Source organism: Mustela erminea, chromosome 18 (assembly GCF_009829155.1).
Source record: "Mustela erminea isolate mMusErm1 chromosome 18, mMusErm1.Pri, whole genome shotgun sequence".
Classification (NCBI taxonomy): Eukaryota; Metazoa; Chordata; class Mammalia; order Carnivora; family Mustelidae; genus Mustela; species Mustela erminea.
This window is the reverse complement of record NC_045631.1, coordinates 44,182,056-44,196,767: the sequence shown is the minus strand read 5'-3', so window position 1 is coordinate 44,196,767 and position 14,712 is coordinate 44,182,056. Positions and strand designations below refer to the sequence as shown.

General features: G+C 53.8%; 2 protein-coding genes across 7 annotated transcripts; both read right to left on the bottom strand.

Annotated features, from left to right (window-relative positions):
- Positions 1–805: 805 nt before the first annotated feature.
- HEXIM1 (HEXIM P-TEFb complex subunit 1) lies at positions 806–3,650 on the bottom strand. Its single transcript, XM_032321096.1, has one exon. It carries the CDS (start codon positions 2,958–2,960, stop codon positions 1,881–1,883), a length of 1,080 nt encoding a protein of 359 aa, XP_032176987.1. The 5' UTR covers positions 2,961–3,650; the 3' UTR covers positions 806–1,880.
- Positions 3,651–7,617: 3,967 nt separating this feature from the next.
- Positions 7,618–14,144, bottom strand: ACBD4 (acyl-CoA binding domain containing 4). 6 transcript variants are annotated; one of them, XM_032322790.1, is made up of 10 exons: positions 14,068–14,144; positions 13,556–13,685; positions 13,169–13,289; positions 13,014–13,098; positions 12,603–12,723; positions 12,262–12,348; positions 11,875–11,945; positions 11,708–11,786; positions 11,001–11,131; positions 7,618–8,360 (listed from the first exon to the last, which is right to left on the bottom strand). In XM_032322790.1, exons 2-10 carry the CDS (start codon positions 13,641–13,643, stop codon positions 8,235–8,237), a joined length of 909 nt encoding a protein of 302 aa, XP_032178681.1. In that variant the 5' UTR covers positions 13,644–13,685; positions 14,068–14,144; the 3' UTR covers positions 7,618–8,234. The 6 variants fall into 6 exon arrangements, with proteins under 6 accessions (XP_032178681.1, XP_032178683.1, XP_032178682.1 ...); XM_032322792.1 differs by having other exon boundaries at positions 7,618–8,357; XM_032322791.1 differs by having other exon boundaries at positions 11,708–11,783.
- Between the last annotated feature and the right edge of the window lie 568 nt (positions 14,145–14,712).

Below are 14,712 nucleotides of genomic sequence, written 5' to 3'. Positions count from 1 at the left end.
CCCCTTGATTCATTGATTTGTGAATGCTTATGAATCATAAGGTGCATTTCACTCCTGAAGTTCCTGCCACCTCCACTATTCCATTTAGATACAAAAGCAAGCTTTCCAGTGGGAGTTTTGTGTCCCATCCTCCACAGCCCCCCCCCCTTTCCTGCAGATGTTCTTAACCTAAAGGAGTTTGACAAAGTCTCAGGATTCTCGTGAACCCTCACCCCCAGAAAAATATACATATGACCCAAGTCTACACAGACTTGGGTTCATAAATCCCAAGGTCCCCTCTAGATTCTAAGGCCCCAAGTTAAGGAACCCCTGTACTAAGGACACGAGCAATGCATTTGCCCTAGGGAAACACTGACACAGGGTGGGTGGAGATGGGCTAGATTAGCCATAATGAGGAAGGAGTAATCGTACTTTTTTTTAAAGGAGATAGAAGTTTATTAAATATACCAAAGGGAATGACAGGCAGGACTGCAAAGGAGAGATTGTCTGCCAACAACCTTGATTTCTTATTATTTTGATTTGGGGGCAGAAATTAATTCCCAGGGTCTCCCTGCATTTTCTTTTTTCTTTTCTTTCTCCCTGCATTTTCAAAAATGGAAGTATTCCAGACCCTAAGCAGCTATTAGGAGAGTGGGACTAGTGGCTGCACAGAGAATGAATGAATGTACAGGGTTCCCACTTGTCCCATAAGGACTTAATTTAGCTCCTCAACCAGAAGCTTTACATTTGATTTGCAGTGAGGGGGGGGGCGGAATTTCTAATTTTGGTTTGACCCTCATGAAAAGGTAGACAGCTTCTGTTCTAGTTTGGTTTTTTTTGTTTGTTTTTTAAGTGTAGGGAGCACTTAAGTATTAGATAATTAGGGTAAGTCCTTGGAATGCCCCAAACAACCATTTCCCCTGTAAACCCAATACTCCCTACCTCTGAATGTCTTAATAAAGAACTGCCACACAATTTTATCCAACCATTGCTTGCATAGAAATGCAAGGGGGTTACCAGGAGCCTTTTTCAGACATACAGAAACTTGTTCAAGCTTTGTTGGGAAAGTGAAGGAATCACTAAAAACCTATTTGTAGGAATGAAATGAGACTGTCAGTTGTCTAACCTAACAGACTGCCAAATTAGGTTTACAGTTTTGTTAATAGACTTTCAAATGGCTGTTGAGAAGCAGAATTAAATTTTAAGCTTCTGATTTTAGCCACTTTGCTCCCCAAACACCCAACACTGGTTTCTCTAGCATCAAAAAAGAAAACCAAGGCACTAGAAAGTGAGCACACTTAAGTTTTGAAGATAATTAATCTTTATATTTTGCCTGAACTGTATATTTAACATACTAAAACCCACTGAAGAGGAAAATCAGCAAATTGAAAATTGTCCCATTAAAGATTTTTTGCAAACTGACAAATTTAATGATTTCTTTACACCCCCAATGCAATCACTTAAAATAAGTCAGCACAATTTTGAATAAGCTCTAGAAATCACACTGAAACTATGTTACATTTACAAATATTAAATTTATTATAGCTAGAACGAATTTAATTGTTCTCAGATTTGGCCACCTTAGCTCCGTTTAAGGAGGGGATTTTTAACAGAAAAATGCATTATAACTTGGTCAAGTTACTTACACATTAAAAAGAAAAAGAACTTCTAAAAAGGAAAACAAGAAAAGCAACCCTGCAGTTTCACATAATTAAAGAACAGGAGAAAAGCACGCAAGCTACATCATAGCTAAATTTACCAAACCAACCAAAGCCGGGGGGGATTTTCTCTTCTGATTATTGTCATAAAAAGGTCCACTGTCTTATATACACATGTGTATAATGTTACATTCCATCACTGTAAAAAGTCCCCTTTGACCCCTCCCCCAAAAAAGTTTCAGTCTAGTCCCCAAACTTGGACAGCGGCGCTCGCTCCTGCTGCCGGTGCAGTTCGTTCTCCGTCAGCAGCTGGAGGTTCTCGGCGCGCAGCCGGTCCAGCTCTAGCTCCAGCTCCCGAACACGCGCGTCCTCGCCGCCCAGGCGATTGCTTTCCAACCGCAGCCGGTTATTCTCGTCCTCCATGCGCGAGAGGCACTTCTCCAGCTCCAAGTACTCCTTGATGAGCTCCTGCTTGCTCATGTTCTGCAGACTCTCCGCGTGGTACCGCTCGTAGGTCTCCGAGAAGTCCCGCTGCAGAAACTCGCTGCCGTCTCCTCCCATCCCGTCGCTGCCCCCATCCTCCTCGCCCGCTTCTTCCATGAAGTCCTCGTCGCTGGTGTCGTCGGATTTGGCAGCGGCCCGCTTAGGGTAGAGACCGGTTTTGAGATCCGGCTCCTCCTGGTCGTGATCATCCATGAGGAACTGCGTTGTGTTATAGGGTGCGACAGGCTGACCCTTGGCGAACATCTCAGCTCGAATCCTTGAAGCTCGCAAGCTCTGTTTCTCGTCGAACTTTTTCTTCTCTTCCCAGGTCAGCTTGTAGTACGGTTTCCAATGCCGCTTCTTCTTGGAGGGGCGTCTCCTATGCTTTTTCTTGCCCAGCTGTCTCTGCTGCTGTCCCCACGCCTCCTCGCCCCCTGCAGCAGGAGCCCCCAACTTGTTGGCCTCGGAATCATGACAAGGCTGGGCGAGAGACTCGGCCTCGGGCCTCGGTTCTCCCGCAGCCTCCGGCGGGGGGGCTCCGCCAGCGGACAAGTCGTCCCCATTCTGGCCCTTCTTGCCTGCTTGCGGACAGCTAGGTTCTGGACGGACCGGGGTCTGCAGGGGAGGCGGCTGCGGCTCCAAGCTCCCTTCCCCCTCCTGCCCCGGACGGCCACCCAACTGGGGGGACGCTCTCGATTGCCACCTACTGTCCTCCTCGGGCACCCGCTCCTCCGCTCCTGGGGGGCGATCGGGGTTCCGCTCATCATGAAGAGCAACAGCACCTGTACAGTTGCTAGTTTGAGGCTGGTGCTGGTATTCTGACAAGAGTGGCTCGGCCATGGCTAATAGAGTCCTCTTCTCGAAGTTTGAAAAATTTTGTCTGTAAGTCCGTAAGGAGAAGAGAAGGTTTCCTTTCCTTTTAAAAATGTCCAGCAGAGTCCTCTTCGGTCTGTAATTCCTGCAGTGACGCCTTTAGCCAGTCCTTCTGTAAACAAACTCCAATTGCAACTTGGGAGAGCTCAAGTCAGTAAAGGGTTAAGTGCCCACAGCGCGGCCAGCTAGCGGGTCCAAAGGGGTGCAGCAGCAGTAACAGTACGTAATGTGCAAAGGGGGTGGACCTCAAGCCTCTCCGCAGAGCGCCCCCACAATCGAGGAGTTGGTGGGCGAGGAGATGAGGTTAAGTCCAACGGGTTAAACCCAGCCCCGAAAGGGTTAAAACTACCCGATGACGCTGCCTCCGAGGGCCGAATCCACAAAGGGTTAAATCCCCTGCCGCAGAGCCCACAAGGGGTTAAAGTCCCAGAGCCGCCTCCTCCCACTTCCACGGGTGTCGCTCCAACCCGAGCTCCCAGTTCCCTAGGCCCGGCCGGAGCCTCAGCTGAGGACAGACAAACTCATCTCCCCCTTGGCTCGATGCTCGGCTCTGCTCAGATCTCCACCGCCTCCTCCTCTTTTCCTCCCTCCCTCCTCCCCCCTCCGACAGCAACTCTTCCGCCTCCTCCCCCCAACTTCCCCTCCCAACCTGCCTCTCCACCTGCCAACTTCCAACTGCTGTCTCCAAGCCCTCTGCGCCCCTTTTATATAGAAGCCTGTCCGCCCCGCCCATGCGCATGCGTAACGGAGTCCCCATGTCAGGAAGCTGGGAGTCGTAGTTCCCATCCCTCAGGCCCGCCGTCCTAGCGCGCCGTGCAACGTAGCCAATCCCAGAACGCGCAGGGGGCGACTTCCAGGCCGCCTCCTTCCATCTCATAGCCCTCGCTAGAGAAACGTGGGTGACCATTGGCCAGGAGTCGCACGACTCGCCGAAGAAGGAAAGCCAATCGCAGAGAAGATGGGGCGGGCTTTGGACCATACCATTCTGCTTCAGGAATACGAGAAGATTCGATGGCCTCTGGGGGCCTACACAGAATATTTTTATGAAAAGGTGCGTTTTAAAGGGTATTATCGTATTCTTTCCTCAGCGGAAGGGTTCCGAAGGTTATAAACATTTGTTAGCTAAAGCAAAAATGGTTTATCCCTAAAAAGTAGTCCCTACAGTGTAAAAGAAGATTAAATCCTATAAAGAGAGATGTTGGCCTTTGGCTAATAACTCTCGATTCTTAAGATTACAGGAATGGGCTGCAAGATGTGTGTGGTTAATGCCTGGGGCTGACATTTGCGGAAGGATATTGTGAACGCATTTTGTAAGACGAAAGCGTATGAAGAAGTAAACAAATGAAGAATAAAAAGTGCCGCCTTAAAGGGACAGTGTGACTCCATTAGCGCAGCAACCTCGGACTAGGCCTCGGAGGATGAGAAGGCAGGTTCGAGTCCCGGGTGACTTACATCCTCTGGCCTTGGGACCGCTGGACGAAAGTGGCCGAGCCCCAGCCCAGGCCTACTTTTTCAGGGCCGCGGCCGCCCGAGGACCAGCGCAAAACGGTGGGCCGGTGGGCCGTGACCGAGCCTCTTGCCTGGGTGGGGATTCGGGAAGCGCAGGGTGCACCTGGGGCTCTCATAAGACCTGGGGTGGGAAGGCCTCGCCGCCCCCGGGGCTTCAGCTTCCCTCGAAGAAAATGGCCTCCTGGGGCTTACTTGGTCTCTTCACTTCCGAGCTGACTGGGAACATTTCCTGAGCTCAGACAAGACAGTCTGGGCCCGCTGATGGACCTCTTTGGGGGGAGGCGGGGGAGAAGGTTCAAAATTAATCCTGAGTTTAAATAATCAGCCATGGCTAGCCAAGAGAGAAGGGCTCTTCTTCATCAGTTGGCGCTGGGCAGCACTGGGAGGGAACGGAACCAGACGCTTCCCCAAAGAGGAGGTCTTGCCTAGAAATGAGGGCAGGGGAATGCTGGCCCAGGACTTTGGGGGTAGACTCATGGGATAGGGAAGGTGACATAGTCTCCTTGAGAAAATTCTCCAGATTCCGAGCTCCAACCTGGAGAACAGGGTCCTGGAGTAGCAGCCCAAACTCTGCTCTACTCATTTAGGCCTAAAATCTCAGTGTAGTAACAGACTCTCCCTCTTGCCACACACCCCTGACCCATTCATATTTCTTAATAGCAACATCTTACATTCAGACCTCTTTCTAACGTACAACAATTCTTTACGCAGGATCACTTGACCCCACCACAGCCCAGTGAGTGAGGGTAGGAATGATTGTCTCCATTTTAGAGATAAGAAATCTCTGAGACTATGAGAAATGAAGTGACTTGTCCAGGGTCACATGACAACTAAGTGGCCATTCTTGCTAGAATGAAGGCCTTTGTGACCCTTGAGTCATTTTTCTTTCACAAAAAAATTCTTTTTCTCAAGAACTTTGGAATTAGTTCCTTTCCATTTCCAACAGCTTTAGCTTAATTAAAGCCCTCATTTCTTCATTTAGTAAACATTTGTTAGGAAGAAACAATGATGAATAAAATGCCATCCTTGCTGCTCATGGACAGGCCATTAAACCACTCTGAGCCAAAATGACAAATGAAGAAAATCCTGGCAAAGACCTTGTGAACCAAGCTGCTCAGGAGTTGGGAATTGTGGACAGGATTCGTGGGGGACATGTCTTCTTGGCTCCCTCAGAAGGATGAAGGGTTTTCAGGCCCAGTAGCAGGAAGAAGGGCATTCTGTAAAGAACAAACACGGTGTCCAAAGAAAGGACTCATCCAGAACTCAGGAGTGTTTTCATGGGGAAGTGGTGATGCGTATGCCCCAATGGAGAAGCAAGCAAGAATGCCAGCTGTTTTGAAATTGACCACTCCAGTTCCTGGGCTTCCAAGAACTCCCTGCATCTGAAAAAGCTGCTGTTCTTTGTCCTCCTTCATCAGTCCTGTGAGCAAGAGCTGCCCCTCACACTGAGAGCTCCCTGAGGAAAAGAGGTTTTACAGAGAACTTGAATGGGAGTCAGAGATCTCTTTAACTCCTAGAGGACTCCTGGGTACCCTCATTCAGGGGGATTGAGAGGTACAGCTGAGCCCAGCCATCCTCAGTTGACTCGAGAGGGCTCATCTGTCACATGTGGGGAATGGTGGGCAGAGTGATAGGTTGTGGAATTCTAGAATTCCGTCACAGGCACCTTGATAATAGCTGAGTTTTAACCCATTGCCAAGCATTTTACATGACATGGGCATGCCTGGGTGGCTCAGTCATTTGCGTCTGCCTTCCAATCAGGTCATGATCCCAAGGGTCCTGGGACTGAGTCCTGCATGGGGCTCCCTGCTTGGCCGGGAGCCTGTTTTTCCGTTTGCCTGCTGCTCTCCCTGCTTGTGCTCTCTCTGACAAAATATTAAAACAAAAAACCCAGGACTGCCTTAATGATAATCTTCATCCTTATTTCACAAACAAGGCAACCCAGCTTCAGAACAGTTAAGGATCTTGCCCAAGTCCCACAGCTAGTGTACCCATTCCTGCATCCCCAGCATCACTTTGGCCCCTCTCTTGCTCCATCTGTAACACAAGGGTTTATTCAGTCTCTCTGCCCGTGGACCGGACCATAGAGCACCTGGGCCGGTGTCAAGGTGGGGACGCCCTCCCCACCTTGAGAGGAGCACTGACAGAGTGACTGAGGCTTCCAGTGGATCAAATGATAGCCAGCCTTGGTAGCGGTCAAGGCCAGGGGCTAGGGGCAGATAGACGGGAACTCAGGAGTTTAAGGGTCTCCAAGAAGGGGCTTTCAGAACTGTTTCTTCCTCACCAGGGGGAGGGAGGTCCTGGGGCCCTGGCGGTGGAGCTGCAGGGCCCAAGGCGCTGCTGTGGCCCTCTGCTGTTGGGGCCCTTGGCCAGAGGCCTCTCCCGCGCTGAAACTAGAAGGCGCTCAGAGTGGCGGATTAACCGAATACTGGCCACTGCTGGGGGGTGGGGGGGTAGCAGGGCGAAAGGGGAGAGGGAGCGACAGGGCTGTCGCAGACCACAGGGAGACCAAGGCCGCCAGGCGGTGAGAAAAATAAGTTCGGAACCCGAGCAGCCGGCGGCACCCACAGTCTGTGCCCACGCGGGCGCTCTGCCCACCTCGACGGGGGCTCCCGCGCCCAGCCCCGCCCCCACTCCTCAGGGCGGGGCGGGGACTAGGCCCCCGCTGGGTCTTGGCCTTCCAGAAAGTTCCCTGGGAAAGCCTGAGCGCGGAGATCACGGGCGGGGGCACCGGGAGCGAGCAGCTGTGGAGGGGGAAGCGGGCGGTGGGCACTTCCGGGGCGGGGGGCGGCCCGCGCTCCGGACAACGAGCAGCCGCCCTTCTCTCCGGGCGGGGATGGCCTCCCTCTCCTCCGCACTACCCTGCTCTGCTGGGCGCGGGGCGGAGCCGTGCCTTGGCCCCACCCCCGGTGACAGCGGAGGGCCCCGCGCCCCTCCCTCGGCCGCCCCGCCCGCTCTCCACCCCTGCCCCCCTCGGCCCCTGGCCCCTGTGCTCCCGGCTCCTGAGCAGGACTCTTGGGACTGTCCTGGGGGCACTAGGGGAGAGGCAGGGAAGAGGCTTGTGCCTTACGCGCCCGGACCCGGCTTCCGGCCTCACTCCATGGGGACCCAGACAGTAGAAGATTAAGGTCTTATTTTATTTAGTGAAACATTCATTTGTAAGTGAATCTTCCATGAAGATGTCCTGAGTGTGTGTGCGCGCAGGGGGGGGGAGGCCGGCAAAACGGAGCTCACTCCCCTCCCCTCCCCCCCGACTCGGCCGGGCCTCCTGGCCTCCCTCCCTCAGCCTCTCAGCCAATCATTCTCACGGGTCCCAGCCCAAGTCCCAACTCGCCCAAGAGCTGGCCCTCCACCGGGAGAAGCTGGGGTGGGAGAAGAGTCAGGTGACCCAGAGGGAGGGGAGGGCAGAGGCTGAGACCGGGCAGCCCCGCCCCCGAGTCACGGCCAACCCTGAAGCGGGGACGTGCACCACTCCCACACCCTCCCCAGGGAACCGGGCTGTTTGGGTGGGAGGGGAAACGCGTCCGTGTGAAGTCGCGGGGGAGGATGGGCTCTTAAATGCCCCCCGCTCCCCGCCCAATACGGGAGCGGTGCATAGGCAAACACTGGTTGCGGGGGGGGGGGGACAGAGTTAATGCTGTTCCTTTCCTAAACCCTAGGAAGGCTCAGGGCACAGCAGGACAGGGGGCTCATAGCCACCTCAGTTGGCTGCAGAGACCCTTCCACTGAGAGTCACCTCTTCTGGGTCCGAAACTGTCGGAAGAGCCACTGGACGATGAAGGGCCACAGGAGGAAGAAGAGCAGCGTGGGACCCGAGAGCCTGAAGGGCCATGGCCGGGCACTGGGCGGGGTCCTCTGCTGCCAAGAGGGAGGGAGTCAGGGGCCAGCCCAGGCTTCAGCACCGACTGGGGCCTCTTGAGGAACCTGCTTCCAGAACTAAGTGGGAGCTTCGTCTGGGGGACCTGCCTCCCTAAGATTGTAAGAACTGGGGCAAAGCAGGCACTACACCCAAATCTGCAGAGATCCTGCAGTTCCTAGTGGGTCCCTGACAGCCGACCTCCAGTTCCCTCCCACATCCTCCTCCCAGGACAATCCCAGGTGCCTGAGAGACTGGCTTCTAGGCTGTCTCTTCCGGGCCACTGTTCGTATGGCTTGAATGCCCAATATGATAAAGGATGTACCACATATTTCAAACGGTGCTCAGATTTTTGTTTCTCAATATCATTCTCTGCTAAAAAGAGCCAGGACTCCTTGGAGAAGTGGCTAATTCCAGGTCTGGAGCAGGGAAGGTCGAGGTGAATGTGGGACATCTTGTACCAGAAAGCAAGGAAGCTTTTAAAGATTAATGAGGTCACGTTATGAGAACGTAAGATCCAGCTTGAAAGGGTCTCCATTGACCAAAATTGTGACAATGTAAGCATCACAAAGAATTAATTTCTGTTGATTGAAATACTGAATCTTTAAAATCCATTAGTCCATAATGATATGCAAAGAGAAAGTTGGAAATTTGTCACTATTGAGGTAGCCGTTAAATCAACTCCTCACTTTAAAATAGGTAATTAAAAAGGAAGAATTAAGCCTTTATTCTGCCTTTCCATAAAGCACTGAGCTTCAGGGAAATCCTGGATGACACACTACAGAAAAGTGACACCTAAGATACGATAAAGGAATAATAAGGACGTCTGGGTGGCTCAGTTGGTTAAGCAACTGCCTTCGGCTCAGGTCATGATCCCGGACTCCCGGGATCGAGTCCCACATTGGGCTCCCGGCTCCACGGGGAGTCTGCTTCTCCCCCTGACCTTCTCCCCTCTCATGCTCTCTCCCACTCTCTCTTTCTCAAATAAATAAATAAAATCTTTAAAAAAAAAAAAAAGGAATAATAGAATTTAAAAGTCAGTATGTTTTTGCCCGAATAAATTATTGATCCAGGCAAGGATTATCCATCAATTGTCAAAAATCGCAGGGCCAGTGGAGTGAATGGGGGAGCTGGACATTTCCTTGGCTCCAACAGTGATGGGACCCAACTCTCACCCCTTCATCCATGCGAGTGGTCCATGCGAGAATCATTCATGGCAGGACATCCACACCTGTGTCCCCCCGATGTGAAGAACATCACATCTGACATAATCTGGTCATGTAAACTTAGCCAGCCATGAGGATGTCATCGGAAAGACCCAAAAAGGAACATTCTCCAGGACCACAGCACTGGCCCAGACCTGATAAGTCAGGAGCAGGGAAGCAGGGCAGGTGTAGATGAAAGGAATCTTAACGGACAGAGGAGCCCATTGCAGCACGTGCCCCCCGGGGACTGGACGGACAGAGCAGCTGGCAAAGGCCATTTCGGGACTACTGGGGAGATTTCAGTTTGGAGCGAGGATTTGATGGTATGAAGGGCTTGGGTGTGCTAAATCGTTGTCGTTTGGGCTAGGTAGTAGAATGTTCTTATTTTTAGAGCTGGAAAACCAGCTCTTTGGGGGTGGAAGTCTTTAAAATCTTCGGCATGTAAAATTAGCTAAATAAAGGTCATATTAATGAGAAGGCCTCGAAGGGGTGGCCCTTGAAAGGTGAATCTGAGGCAAAATCCCTACCCCCTGGCTGCCACCCACGGTGTCAAGGGGGTCAGGGGTCACTCAGGTGAACCCGAACTTCCATCAATTCATCAGTCTCCTGCCCCCATGACCCCAGGCGTCTCAAGAACAGGCCCACTCGGAGTCCACGGTGAGTCCCGGCTTCCGAGGGAGACAGACCTGGGGCGACTCCCAGCTCCATCACTTGGTGTTAATAATAATGGTAATAGTATACAGTGGAGCCCATTGGAGAAGACCTTCCTGGGGAGGAGTGGTGGTGGTGGGGCATTATCTCATTTAACCCTCACAGCAGCTCTGTGAGGTTCCTCTAGGCTGGATTATTATTAGATTCCATTTTCTCTCCTGTAAAAGGGAGATGAAAAGCAAACCTAGTTCATCGGGTTGTGTGGGTTAAATGAGATAATGTTAAGTCCTGTGTTTGGCACTCAGTAAGGGCTCAGGGAGCTGATGGTGCAGGCGCCCAGGAGCCCAGGTGTAAGGGGCAAGCAGATCTAGAAGTAGAGGGGAGAAAGGGAGGGGTGCACGGGCTGAATTGTTTGGGAGCAAACCCTAAATCTGGGTCCTGACAAAGGGACAACAGGGACCTCTAGCCCCGGTGCAAACAGCAGGCACATCCTGGCCTTCCAGACTGTTGCAATTAGACCTCCTGGTCAGTTGCTCTTCCGGCAGAGGGAGGTAAGAGCAGGAAAGGAGGGCCCTTCCCACTCTCCCTTCCAGGGTGGGAGCACTTCAGTCCCCTGGACTGTGCTGCCTGTGATAACACACAAGCCACACCACTCTCTGCAGAAGTCAGAGATGTGGGCAGCTGGGGAGTTAGGACAAAAAGACGGAAGTGGCTCCAAGAGAGCCCTGGAGTAGAGACCCACGGCATTCTGCCTCAATCATGCCCTGGGCCTTGGGGGCAGCTCACCTGCTTCGGGAGGCCAGACATGCTCTCCAGGCTCTGCAGTCTCGCCTGGACGTCCTGCATGCTTTCTTGCAGTGCCCGAACTGTCCCCACCAGCCACGTGTCCAGTTCCTGGGGCCCCAGCACGCTGCCCTCTGCCCAGCACAGACACACAAGGAAGGGGACTCAGGAAGCAACTCAGCTAGGGACAGGATGGTGGCAGGGCAGGGCAGGTCTGGGGCAAAGTAATACTAGAGAGCAATCCCTTGGAAAGTGCCCCTCTTATAAAGTCCATCCGAGTGGCTGAGTAACAGGTTCCCACGGGTTTGAATCCCAGCACTGCCACTTAGCTGTGTGACTTTGGGTAAGCCAGAAACTTCTCTGAACCTCATTCTTTCATCTGAAAATTAGGGGAAGAGGACATTGCCTTCACAGGGCTGCTTACTCAGAGGAATAAAGGAGATAATATTTATGAAAGTGCCCCTTAAGAGGCATGGCACACGGGAAGTTCTAGAAGGAGATAAAACAAAAATCACTGTCCTTTGACAGTCTCACATGGGAAGAGGACACAGAGAGGGGGCCGGGCAGGGACTTTGTCCATCCAGGCTGGTGTCTGGCTGTTTGGCAAATGCCCAGTGCCAGACTTTGACCTCTGCCCCAAGAGGGCAGTCAGGGGAAAGCCAGAACCAGAGGGAGAGGCAGAAGGGGGTGAAGGGTTGGCAAGGGCTCACCTCTCTCTGCAGGGAGCCTGGAGCTGTTCCGGGTGTCAGTCTGTCCTTCAGGGGCTCCCTTCTGCTCTGTCCACACCTGCTGAGATGAGGCACAAGATGCCAGGGTGGGGGTCGAGCAGCCGGAGGACAGTGGGGTGGGGAAGGCAGGGAACCAGGGGTCGTCTCACCAGCTCAGGCTCCAGCTGCTCCAAGGAATCACAGAAAACCTCAGAGTCCAGGTCCCTAGGTGGCTGGGACTCTGGGCAGGGAGAGAGGTAAAATTAATGACGAAAGGGAGGCCATGGAAGAAGGAGAGGGGTGTGCGATGGGACAGAGGCACATGTCCAGGGCACACTAGAGACACTGCCACAAGACGCAGAGATGGGTCCCAGGAGCAAGGTCCCGAAAGTGGAATCCCAGAACCTGCCCCTGGGCCTTTACACGGACAGCAGTTCTCAGTATCTGTGGGCATGGGGTGTGGCACCCAGCCTTCTCCCCTTACCCATCCCATTGAAAGCCCCCCACCCACCCCTCTTCTGGGTTTGGCTCTCTGCCCCTCCTGCCCAAGCACTGACCTGGACTTGGGGGTGCTGGTTCCCTGGGGAGGCAGGGAGGCTCGGGGGCAGCCCCAACATCTCCATTCAGGGCCTGCTCTCTCCAGCCTGCTGAGACACAGCACCCAGAGGTGGGGGTAGGAAGAGTCTGGTGCCTCCCAGTGAGACTGGCCCCTACTCCCCATCCGTCATGAGCTCTGTCTGAGACCCACTCCATCAGGGGCACTGGTTGGACTCCCTACAGGGACATCACCTGGGGCCCTCTGCCCTCAAATCCCCCTCCAACTGAGCAGCAGCCCCCTCCGCCTGGACCTGGGGAAGTTCACTCAGCACTTGTGGTGCTCACAGCCTGGAGGCCTGACCTGTGACCCTTCTCAGGAAGGTTTCCGGGGGCCTCGGCATATCAGGGATCACCTGGTACAAGGGCTCGAAGTAAGCAAACATGTCCTCTGCCACCTCGCCCAGGGGCACTGTGTCGATCACCTGTGGGGGAGGAGGTCTGTTGGGTAGGGGCTGGTCCCTCCTACCATTGTCCTCCTATCCCCCCTTGAGCTGGATCTCCTCTGCCCTGCTCCTGCCCTGTCATGCCCCTCCACCCTGTGCCCAGTCAGGGACCAGAGACAGGCAGGGCTGGGGACAGAGCACGAACGTGGGAATTCCTACAGGTGTGTCAATGTGCAGGAAACATAATGGGGGTCAGTCCCAGAAGGGCAGAAGACAGGCCACCTAGCTGGGACCTTGGGGACAGAAAGAAGCCCGAGGCCTTTCCCTACCTTCTGTGCCACCAGCTTCATCTCAGTGATGTAGGCAGACATGGCCTCCTCCCTGCTCATCTTGCCCAGGCTGTTCCAGGCATCCCTGAGGGCAGAGAGCTGTGAGAGGCTGGTTGGCAGCTGAGGCTTGTTTGCCCTGCCGGTAGGGAGCTCACCACTTATAGCGTCCAATTGGGTCCCAGAACCCGGGCCGGGGGACCAGGCAGGGTCCCATGGTAGCTTGCTTGTAGTAGCTGTAGAATCTCAGCATCTCTTCGTAGGACGGGCGGTAAGAGCCTAGGCAGGCGGGTGGGAAGTAGAAGGCAGAGCATCACCCCTAACTCCAAGAGAGTAGAGACAGCACCCCTAACTCCAAGAGAGTGGAGACAGACCTGGGGCCACTCCCAGCTCCAACACTTTTGGAGGTGGGGGGAGAACCACCCTTGTAATGGGCAGAGATGGCGAGATGAGATCCCCAGAGTAGCCCAGGCACGTACTTATCTGCATCAACTGCAGGGACCCCAATCTTGTAGACCCACAAAGGCAAGTCCCCGTACCCTCACCATTCTTAGGCAGGTTCTGAATGACACGGACAGCGGCCTGAAACTGTTTCTGGTAGTCCGGTTCTGGGCTTTCATTCTCGGTACCCATACCCAGTGGCTCCGAGCTCAGGGGACCCACTTTTGAGTGATTCTGCAAGAACAAGCCTCCGTGTGAGCAGACCTCCACGGTCCACTCTGGCACACACCTCCGGACGCCACTGATCACTTTCCAACGGGGCGAGTTAAGCTCTAGACCTGAGTGAGACACCCCGGGAGGTCTGAGAAGGCTACTTTCCCAACCCCAGGGGAGCGTGGGTGGGGCCAGGGTGGGCGGAGAGGACCCTGGTGGGTGGGTGGAGGCAGGTGCCACGGGTCTCTGTCCCTCCCTCTGTAGATGCACTTCTCCAACTCCTAAACAGGAGAATGGGCAAGCCAAGAGAAGTCAGGGCGGGGTCAACAGTCTCCCTCTCTTGTCCCCCACCCGCTCTGCCCTGGGGTCCCCTACCCCAGCCGCTCGGCTGTCAGGCACTCACCCTGCAGCGCCCACTACCCGGACTTAGGTCCTTTGTCGCCACTAGCCAGAGGCTTCCGACTGACCTCCCGGCCCAATCTGACCGGGATGTGGACGCAGGGGGGGAATTTAAACCAATGAGAAAGCCCGTTTCAACTTCTTTTACTATACCCAACCACTCAGCGTTGTCCTTTCAAGATTATGCAAATAGTTTAGCTGTGCGTTTCCCAATCAGCCGAGGCGTATCCGCGGGCCGGCTCCCCAACCTTGTGGGGACCATAGGCGGGAGGAGGCGCCACCTGGTGGACATAGTAAAACGACGCAGAGTCCTCGCGCCCCCTGGTGGAAGCCTGCGTCGTTCAGCTGAACCCAGGACCGGCAGAACCGACCCACCCAACTGAGTTCCTCAGGCCCTTCTAGGCGCTTGGGATAAAAAAAAAGGGAGTCATGCCCTGGAAGAAGAGGGGGTCCTGGAGGGGTTCTGCATGAGGGGCATTGAAAGCTGAGTTTTGGAACGCGTAAGTGTAAGCCAAGAGAGGAATGAGGAAGGTCATTCCTGGAGGAAGGAATTGCAGGACCAAAAATGCAGAAAGAATATCCCGGGAGGGGTGAGGACCGAAACCAGGATGCTGGATCTCTCGGTCGAGGATATCTGAAAGTGGTCTAG